This window comes from Scyliorhinus torazame, chromosome 2 (genome assembly GCF_047496885.1).
Source record: "Scyliorhinus torazame isolate Kashiwa2021f chromosome 2, sScyTor2.1, whole genome shotgun sequence".
NCBI lineage: Eukaryota > Metazoa > Chordata > Chondrichthyes > Carcharhiniformes > Scyliorhinidae > Scyliorhinus > Scyliorhinus torazame.
This window is the reverse complement of record NC_092708.1, coordinates 291,586,829-291,597,899: the sequence shown is the minus strand read 5'-3', so window position 1 is coordinate 291,597,899 and position 11,071 is coordinate 291,586,829. Positions and strand designations below refer to the sequence as shown.

Sequence of the window (11,071 nt, the reverse complement as noted above, 5' to 3'; positions counted from 1 at the left end):
GTAATCGAGACATTGCTTAACCAGCATGTAGTCAGCAAACACAGGGGTGATGAGTGAATGGGACTTTACTGTGTCCTAAGAAGGTATTTTGGAATATAAAGCTATACTTAGCTCAGAACATAACTGCTTCACCACACGGAATGCTTGTCAATTAATGTGCTTTCAGAAATTTATCACAAATGGCACCACCAATTTTGGATGACCTCAAGTTTGCAGAGGGTAGAACGTCAGAGGTCAACCAGGAGCGTGCTGGAAACTGAAGTCTAGAAGTAACAGTGGCATAGATTTCAGTTAACCTATCCTGCAGACAATAAAATTATAAGCACTACTCAGAATAAGAAACGGTTTCTTGTATTATTTGATACTACATATTTTAGAATCTTAAAATGAGCATTTAAAAATTAAATTAAACTTCAGTTTTTGTAATAGTCAACTGTCCTTGTTCTAAACCCTGCATGCAAGTCATACTGGTGGCACAGTCATTAGCCCTGCTGTCTCACAACACCAAGGACACATGTTCAATTCCAGCCTTGGGTGCCTGTGTGGTTTGCATGTTCTCCCCATATGTGCATGGGCTTCCTCCCACAGTCCAAAGATGTGCTGGTCAGGTGAGGATAGAGAGGGGAATGGGCCAAGGTAGAATGCTCTTTTGGAGGGTCAGTGCAGACTCAATGGGCTGAATGGCTTCCTTCTGCATTGTAAGGTTTCTATGAACAATAACGGTCAACAGTTCGCACAGAGGTTCAAACACGATTCCAACTCATCTAAATTAGCACGGTGAACCCGGAGTTTCACAGTAGAGGTATCGTAACTAGCAATTGCCATACCGATATAGAAAAAACAAGGACATTTATTTTGATAAAGCAATTGAAATAGCCACCAGTACTATACAAATCTTTACAATGTATTATTTCAATGTTTTATAAAGAATGTTGCAGAGTGTGCAAAAAATGTTCTTTTCAGCAGTGCTGCAGTTCATAGAAAAAGGATTTTATTAAGTAAAGTGGAGTACAAACTCTTAAGATTTGCTTCTCAAATTATTTATTTACTATAATACATTGTAGATATGTCAAAATCTTAGGAGTTTTCATATCAGACCCACGGAGGCAAATAACAACACTGAGCAGATGAGTGTTTTCATAATTAACTAGCACCCAAACCTACACAAAACGTATACTCGCTGCAGAATCTGTACCAAATGATTAACAATTCTCTGTAAAGAATAGTATTCTGACAATATCTTCAAATCGCTGCGAATTTTTAACTGTTCAAGAACTAAAGTAGAATTGATGCTATTCATAAAGCCAGCTTCCCCACCAAGTACTGACGACATCTCATTTAGCGCGCCAATTTGTTTTTACATTAACTTTCTGGAAAACTTACATCACTTACTCAAATTAACTAAACCTCTACTTAAAGCAGAATCATTTTACAGCAAACTGGGTACCGATTTGAAAAGAAAGTTTTTTTTAAAAACAAGATGATCTTACATACATGTAATTTGAACAATGAGAGATAAAATAATAATCTAAATAAATTTTAGTACAAAATACCACAGGAAGTAACAGGAATACACGCTTTACAAAATTATACATAAACTGTTGTGTGCAATTGCCAATACCCAAAAATATTTATTGCTATGTCAGCAATATTTAATTCATAACAGGTTAATTGTTAGGGTCACATTAAAATGAGTTAACAGAAACAAGGAGTACTTATAGCTATTTAATACACTATCTTTATTGCAAACACAACATGTGAAAGCCATATAATTGAAGATTATGGAAAGATTTACAATCTCGTATGAAAAATGACTTTCTATACACCCAATATTTTCCCCTTTCTTCCCAGAGGAAAATTATTTCTAAAAATGCAGTAGGATAAAGTACATGACCAACCAGGAATTAAACACATGCATTATTTTCCGACAATCAAGGATTCTATAAAAGTCTACATTTCATCCTTTAAATGAAACAAATGTAAAGACATGTAGGATAAAATGGTGGTAATTTTAAGTTCAGTCTTTTCTCCCGAACGGATCCTTATTGTGCTGTTGGTCATTAAAATAAGTGGATTCTTCCCATAACAAAAGAATCACCACAGTTCTATTACAGTAAACAAAAGATGCAGTAGACATCAAGTCTCTTACAGTACACCTGGCAATTTTTCTTAAAACTACATTTTCAGAAGCAGTGCAAATGTTGGGAGGCTGCTGATGACAGCACGTCCATCTACCCACCCACACATATAAGGACACAAACACAATGACTCCCAAAACAGCACAAATAAAAGGTCAAATCCAGTCAAACAGTTGGAATTTTTTTTATATTATATTGTTGGCTGAGAAATATATTTGACTTCATTTTGTACAATTTAGTGTATACATAAACTCTGTTATTCACAACTGTCGAAAAGCTTGTGAAGGAAACAACCAGAAAAAAAATCCACAGAAACTGTCAAGATTGCTTTTCTTTCATGCAGCAAGTGGAATGTATTTATTGCAGCCAGCTTGTTTTGTACACAGCAATTTTTGAAATTCCATTAATATCCACACTTACAACTGTCTCCTTTGGAAAGTGAGGAAAGGAATACTAGACTGATCTTAAAGCAATGCTGCTATTATAGTTCACAAATGCATAACCTTTTTAGGTCTTCAAAACTTCAGCAACTGGGTTTTCAGATACCCAGTTTAGTGCTTCCAGTAATGACATCTGCTCCTATTTTGCTCACATGATATCAAGTTGATCTGTCTGCATCTGTGTTTGGAACTGTTGAGATGGTGGTGGCGGCGGCGGTGGCGGTAATGATGGTAGTGGTAATAATGGTTCTACCAACTGACCTGTACAAGGCTCCTCAGGAGGGGTGAATGTTTCTGCAATTTCCGCATTGTGAAAAAGGAACTGGTATTGCTGAATAAAGGTCTCAATTGCAGACTGATTCAGTGCAGCATTGGTAAGGCCATCTGGTCTCATGAAGGTAGGCCAAAAACAAATGGCAAGATTATCTGCTATCATACGATTTGTTTTGCTCTGCTGACTAACCCTGCAACAAAACAGAACACAACATAAGAAAAATATCAGGTCTGTTTTTAATTACAAATGTCATCATTATTAACATTAAAAATTAATCAGGGAAATTCAGCTTCAGATCTCCTGTTCTGACTTGCTTCTAGTGCAGGTGACTAAATTTCAATGGCCATCATTTTGTAAAACACAGCAATCACAGAATTGAAGGTTTACTACCGATCAGCAAATAAAGGACAAAATTAATTAGCTTTGAGAAGTATAGATATCTATTAATATAGCATTTGGGATTTTCTGCCTCCTCCCACTCCTGCGGCAGATGCAGCCAGCCCTCGCTGATCTGCTACTTCAACACCATTTCATGCCCCATCCTCGCATCGCATCATGTTTTTAATGTAGAAACCTATGAGTCTCAGTTTTGAACATATTCAACAACTAAGTCTCCTCAACCTGCTGGGGCAGAAAATTCCAAAGATCTTTTATTTTTTTAAAAAATTAGAGTACCCAATTAATTTTTTCCAAGGGGCAATTTAGCATGTTCAATCCACCTACTTTGTGCATCATTTGTGTTGAGGGTGGAACCCATGCAAACATGGGGAGAATGTGCAAACTCCACATGGACAGTGACCCAGAGCCGGGATCGAACCTGGGACCTCGGTGCCGTGAGACTGCAGTACTAACCACTGAGCCACCGTGCTGCCCAGAAAATTCCAAAGATGTCTTTCCTGAGATAAGACCAAAACTGCACAGAATACTCCAGGTGAGGTCTCATCAAGATTTTATATTATTTTTTAAATAAATGTTTATCATTGGGTTTTTGAACAAAGTACATTTGCCGTTATGTACGTATATATCACACACACAAATCACAAAGGGAAAGAAAAAAAAAAAAAGGTAACAACACGAAATACAATCAATTATTTACACACAGAAGTAGGCATCTGATTGTGTGGTTCACCTTTCCTTCCTCTTAGATTTAGCAGTCTGTCCGTCCCCCCACTCCCTCTCCCGGTCTATCTCTCCCTCTCATGCTTTGGCTACTCTCCCCTGTTTCTTGGCTACCTGGCTATTCTTCTGCTTGCTAGTTGGCCACAAACAAGTCCCGGAACAATTGGGTGAATGGCTCCCACGTTCTGTGGAAGCCATCGTCTGACCCTTGGATGGCAAATTTTATTTTCCCCATTTGGAGAGATTCCGAGGTCGGACAGCCAGTCTGCAGCTTTGGGTGGTGCTGCCGACCGCCAGCCGAACACTATTCTACGGCGGGCGATCAGGGAGGCAAAGGCAAGGGCGCCTGCCCTCCTCCCCAGGAATAGATCTGGCTGGTCTGAAACCCCGAAGACCGCCACTTTGGCGCATGGCTCCACCCTCACCCCCACCACTTTGGACATTGCCTCGAAGAAGGCTGTCCAGTACTCCACAAGTCTGGGGCAAGACCAGAACATGTGGGCGTGGTTGGCCAGGCCTCCTTGGCACCGTTCACATCTATCCTCCACCTCCGGGAAGAACCTACTCATACGGGTTCTTGTTAAGTGGGCTCCATGTACCACTTTCAGTTGCATCAGGCTGAGCCTTGCGCACGTGGAGTTGACCCTTGCGCACGTGGAGTTGACCCTATGCAGTGCTTCACTCCAGATTCCCCACCCTATTTCGATCCCCAGGTCCTCCTCCCATTTCATTCTTGTTGCGTCCAGTACGGTGTCAGCCCCTTCTACCAGTCGGTCATACATGTCGCAAGTTTCCTTTCTCTGGTATGCTTGCGTCTAGTAACTCTTCCAGTAATGTTGTGGCGGTTGTGGGTACGTCCTTGTCTCCTTTCGTAGGAAGTTTTTGAGTTGTATGTACCTTAGCTCGATCCCCCTGGCTAGCTGGAATTTCTGTCAGTTCGTCCATTGTTGCGATCCTGCCGTCCGTGTATAGGTCCCTGACTGTCAGTGTCCCTCCGTCCTGTCCCCATCTTTTGAAGGCGGCGTCAGTCAGCGCTGGTATGAACCTATGGTTGTTGCAGATGGGAGCTTTGTCCGACATTTTGGTCAGGCCAAATTGCTGCCGTAGTTGGTTCTAGGACTGGAGGATGGCTATCACCACTGGGCTGCTGGAGTGTTTTTTGGGTGGGGATAGGAGTGCCACCGTGGCGAGGGCCCGAAGGGAGATCCCCCTGCAGGAGGCCTCCTCCGCGTGCACCCATTCGGCTTCTGGCTCCTTGAGCCATCCTCTTATTTGCTCGGCTGTCGCCGCCCAGTGATAGAGTTGCAGGTTTGGGAGGAAGATTTTATACAATTACTGTGACATCTTTACTTCTAGATTCAAATCCTCTGGCCCCAGAGGATTTGCCTTCTTAATTGCTTGTCGTACCTGCGTGTTAGCTTTCAGTGACTCTTAACAAGGACACAAGTCCCATTGAAGTTCAACACTTCCCAGCCTCTCACCATTTAAGAAATACTGTCTTTCTGTTCTTCCTAGCTCACATTTCTGAACATTATATTCCATCTGCCAATTTTCTTCACACAAGCTTAGCCTCTCCAAATCACCTTGAAGCCTCACAACTCACACCGTGACCTAGTTTTGCATGATCTGCAAACTTGGAAATATTACCTTTAATCCCCACATCCAAATTATTAATATAGACTGTAAATAATTAGGGCTGAAGCACTGATCACTTGAGGTACCCCAAGTCATAGCCTGCCAACCTGAAAATAACCTAGTTATTCCAACTCTCTGCTTTCAGTTTATTAACCAGTTCTCCATCCATGTCAGTATATTCTCCCCATTTCCAAGTGCTCTAATTTTGTTTACCATTATGTGGGACCTTATCAAAAGCTTTCTGAAAATCCAAATATACCACATTTACTGTCCCTCTGATCTATTCTGCTAGTTACCTCAAAAAGCTCAATTTTTTAAAACATGATTTCCCTTCATAAATTCATGGTGTCTCTGCCCAATCCTAACATTACTTTTTAAGTGCCTTGTTATCACATCCTTTATCATAGATTCTAGCATTTTCCCTCTTACTGATGTCAGGCTAACAGGTCTGTGTTCCCCATGTTCTCTTTTCCTCCTTTCTTAAATAGTGGGATTACATTTGCCACCTTCAGCAACCATTTCAGAATCTATAGAATTTTGAAAGATGACCATGACCATCAATGCATTTACTATCTCTTTCAACAATGGAATGTAGGCCACCAGGTCCAAGAGATTTAACTACTTTAAGTCCCATTAATTTCTCTTGTTTTTTAAAAATATTTTTTATTAAGGTTTTTTAACAACACAATTTTTTTCCCTTACAAACAATAACCCCCCCCCCCCCCCCCCACCCCGTAACAAAATCATTCAAAATCTCCGAGCAAGATATATACATGGCAAGATGGTATATTTACATAGCTTTATACACTGGCTCTTGGCCGCACGTACCATTTCTCCCCACCCTCCATGCCATCTCCCGCTCGTCCATCCCCTCAAACAATCTCTCGTCCGTCCCCCCCCCGCCCCCCCCCCCCCCCCCCCCCCCCAGGGTTGCTGCTGTTGCTGACCGACCTTCTTCTAATGCTCCGCGAGATATTCTAGGAACGGTTGCCACCGCCTGTAAAACCCCTGTGCAGACCCTCTCAAAGCAAACTTAATTCTCTCCAATTTTATGAAGCCCGCCATGTCGTTAATCCAGGCTTCCAGGCTAGGGGGCTTCGCCTCCTTCCACAATAGCAAGACCCTTCGCCGGGCTACTAGGGGCGCAAAGGCCAGAATTCCGGCCTCTTTCGCCTCCTGCACTCGCGGTTCGTCCACTACTCCAAATATTGCTAGCCCCCAGCTTGGCTTGACCCGGACTTTCACCACCTGGGATATTACTCCCGCCACACCTCTCCAGAACCAAAACATATGGACATGGTTCGCCGGGCTCCCTGAACATCTTTCACATCTATCCTCTACCCCAAAGAACTTACTCAGCCTCGCCCTCGTCAAATGCGCTCTGTGAACCACCTTAAATTGTATCAGACTGAGCCTGGCACACGAGGAGGAGATATTAACCCTATCCAGGGCATCAGCCCATAGCTCTTCCTCAATCTCCTCCCCCAGCTCCTCCTCCCATTTCCTTTCAATTCTTCCACTAGCGCTTCCCCCTCTTCTTTCATCTCTTGGTATATTTCCGACACCTTGCCCTCCCCGACCCATACCCCCGAGATCACCCTATCTTGAACTTCTTGTGCCGGGAGCAACGGAAATTCCCTCACCTGTCGCCTCACAAAAGCCCTCACCTGCATATATCTAAATGCATTTCCCGGGGGTAACTCAAATTTCTCCTCCAGTGCCCCTAGGCTCGCAAATGTCCCGTCAATGAACAGGTCCCCCCATTCTTCTTATCCCCGCCCGATGCCAGCCTTGGAACCCCCCGTCCATCTTCCCCGGGACAAACCGGTGGTTACCCCTGATCGGGGACCACACCGATGCTCCCATTGCACCCCTGTGCCTTCTCCACTGGCCCCAGATCCTGAGTGTTGCCGCCACCACCGGGCGTGCGGTGTATTTTGTCGGCGAGAGCGGCAGCGGTGCCGTTGCCAACGCCCCCAGGCTCGTTCCTTTACAGGACGCCATCTCCATCCTCTTCCATGCCGCCCCCTCTCCCTCCATGACCCAATTGCGGTTCATCGCCACATTTGCTGCCCAGTAGTAACTCCCTAGGTTTGGCAAAGCCAACCCTCCTCGGTCCCCGTTGCATTCCAAGAACCCTCTCCTAACCCTCGGGGTCTTATTTGCCCACACATACCCCACAATACTCCTACCTACTCTCTTGAAAAAGCCCTTGGTGATCACGATGGGGAGGCACTGAAACACGAACAAAAACCTCGGAAGGACCATCATTTTGACCGACTGCACCCTACCCGCCAGCGAGAGCGGGAGCATGTCCCATCTTTTAAAATCCTCCTCCATTTGCTCCACCACCCTCGCCAAATTCAGTTTATGTAGGGCCCCCCAACTTCTGGCTATCTGGATCCCCAGATACCGAAAACTCCTCTCCGCCCTTCTCAGCGGTAGGTCCCCTATCCCTCTTTCTTGGTCCCCTGCCTGTAATACAAAAAGCTCACTCTTCTCTACATTAAGCTTGTAGCCCGAGAACTCTCCAAACTCCTTCAGAGTCTGCATGACCTCCACCATCCCCTCCATTGGGTCCACCACGTAAAGCAGCAGGTCATCCGCATATAGCGATACCCAATGCTCCTCTCACCCGCGGACTATCCCCCTCCATTTCTTAAGACTCCCTAAGTGATATGGCCAAGGGTTCGATCGCCAATGCAAACAACAGGGGGGACAGGGGGCATCCCTGCCTCGTCCCTCGGTACAGCCGAAAGTACTCCGACCTCCGTCGGTTCGTCACTACACTCGCCACCGGGGCGCTGTAAAGGAGCTTAACCCATCTAATAAACCCTCCCCCGAACCCAAACCTGCGCAATACCTCCCAGAGGTACTCCCACTCTACTCAGTGAAAGGCTTTTTCAGCGTCCATAGCTGCCACTATCTCCGCCTCTCCCTCCTCCGATGTCATCATTATCACATTTAAGAGCCGCCACACATTGGTATTTAACTGCCTGCCCTTTACGAATCCCGTTTGGTCCTCGTGAATCACCCCCGGGACACAGTCCTCAATCCTAGTGGCCAGTACTTTCACCAATAGCTTAGCATCCATATTGAGGAGCAAAATCGGCCTGTACGATCCACATTGCAGTGGATCCTTGTCTCGTTTTAAAATCAAGGAGATTGTCGCCTCCGACATTGTCTGGGGCAGGGTTCCCATCTCTCTTGCCTCGTTGAAGGTCCTCGCTAGTAGCGGGGCCAGCAGGTCCACATATTTTCAATAGAACTCCACCGGGAACCCGTCCGGCCCCGGGGCCTTCCCCATCTGCATGCTCCCCAAACCCTTACTCAACTCCTCCAACCCAATTGGTGCCCCCAAACCAACCGCCTCCTGCTCCTCCACCCTCGGGAACCTCAGCTGGGTCCAGGAATCGCCTCATCCCCCCTTGCCCCCCTGGGGGCTTGGATCTGTACAGCCCTTCATAGAAGGCCTTGAATATCTTGTTTATTTTCGTTGCACTTCGAACCATGGCTCCCCTTCCATTTTTGATTTCCCCCTATTTCCCTCGCTGCTGCCCTCTTACGGAGCTGGTGCGCCAGCATCCGACTAGCCTTTTCCCCGTGCTCGTAGGTCGCCCCTTGCGCCTTCCTCCACTGTGCCTCCGCCTTGCCCGTGGTCAGCAGGTCAAACTCCGTCTGGAGCCGTCGCCTTTCCCCAAGTAATCTTTCCTCCGGGGCCTCTGCGTATCTCCTGTCCACTCGCAAGATCTCCCCCACTAACCTCTCCCTTTCCATTCCCTCGGTCTTCTCCCTATGAGCCCTGATGGAGATCAGCTCTCCCCTGATCACCGCCTTCAACACCTCCCATACCACCCCCACCCGCACCTCCCCGTTGTCGTTGGCCTCCGAGTACCTTTCAATACACCCCCTCACCTTCCCACACACCACCTCATCAGCCAGCAGTCCCACATCCAGCCGCCACAGCGGGCGTTGGTCCCTCTCCTCTCCCAGCTCCAGTTCCACCCAGTGCGGGTGTGATCCGAAATGGCTATGGCCGAATACTCCGTCCCCTCCACTCTCGGGATGAGCACCCTGCCCAGAACAAAGAAATCTACCCGGGAGTAAGTACGTGGGAGAAGAAAGAAAATTCCCTGGCCTGCGGTCTTGCAAACCTCCATGGGTCCACTCCCCCATCTGATCCATAAAACCCCCGAGCACCTTGGCCGCCGCCGGCCTCCTTCCCGTCCTTGATCTGGAGCGGTCCAGTGCTGGGTCCAGGCTGGGTCCAGCACCGTATTGAAGTCCCCTCCCATTATCAGTCCTCCTACCTCCAGGTCCGGAATGCGCCCCAACATGCGCTTCATAAATCCAGCATCATCCCAGTTCGGGGCATATACATTTACCAACACCACCCACGTCCCTTGCAACCTACCACTCACCATCACATATCTCCCTCCATTATCCGCTACGATAGTCTTGGCCTCAAATGACACATGCTTTCCCACCAGAATTGCCACCCCTCTATTTTTCGCGTCCAATCCAGAGTGAAATACCTGCCCTACCCATCCCTTTCTTAACCTGACCTGGTCCGCTACCTTCAGGTGTGTCTCTTGGAGCATTGCCACGTCTGCCTTCAGTCCCTTCAAGTGCCGCGAACACTCGAGCCCGCTTCACCGGCCCATTCAGGCCCCTCACATTCCACGTTATCAGCCGGATTGGAGGGACTCTCAGCCCCACCCCCCGCCGACTAGCCATCTCCTTTTCTGGGCAAGTCCCTTGTCCGCGTCTCCCTCACTCTCCAGTCCCCCAGCCGGGGGACCCCCGTCCCAGCCACCCTCGTGTGTCCCGTTCTCTTCCGGCCAGTGCAGCAGCAATCCTCCCCCCCCCCCCCCCACCACACACCCCCTCCTCTTTCTCCCCCTCTCTCTCTCCCCCCCCGCCCCCCCCCCCCCCCCCCCCCCGCCCAGATCCCCGTCCAGCTTTTTTGCTCCCCCCATATCCCTCCCGTAAGTCAGCTGACACCTGCTGACCCCGGCTTCCCCCGCCATCCCTTTGACCCCCCCCCGTATGGGAATCTCCCAATCAATGTACATTCCTTCGTTCCCCTTCCCGCCTTTCTTGCCGCGCGCGGGAAAGAAAACCCCGCGCTTTCCAAAGCCTGCCCCGCCCCCCATGGCTCAGCTCCTGTCGTGGCCTTGTCCCTCTCCCCCAGCCCATATAGCATTTCCTGCGCGTGGTTGACCCCCTATGTACAACAACCATCATACTTCAACCCTCAAACACCCCCCTCCCACACAAACCCTCAATTAGAGTCCAATTTTTCAGCTAGTATAAAGGTCCACGCCTCTTCGGGCGTTCCGAAGTAGTGGTGTTGGCCATTATGTGTAACCCAGTCGCGCTGGCTGCAACATTCCAAATTTCACTCCTTTCCGATGCAGCTCCGCTTTGGCCCGGTTGAAACCCGCTCTCCGCTTAGCGACCTC

General features: G+C 47.6%; 1 protein-coding gene across 1 annotated transcript in view; it reads right to left on the bottom strand.

The window, feature by feature from the left end:
* Window positions 1-969: 969 nt before the first annotated feature.
* The window catches only part of arhgap5 (Rho GTPase activating protein 5), a 78,454-nt gene continuing 68,352 nt past the window's right edge, over window positions 970-11,071 (bottom strand). Inside the window, exon 6 of the mRNA XM_072494891.1 lies at window positions 970-3,082. Within this exon, the coding sequence (XP_072350992.1) occupies window positions 2,727-3,082 (356 nt within the window). The 3' untranslated portion in view covers window positions 970-2,726. The remainder of the gene's footprint in view (window positions 3,083-11,071) is intronic.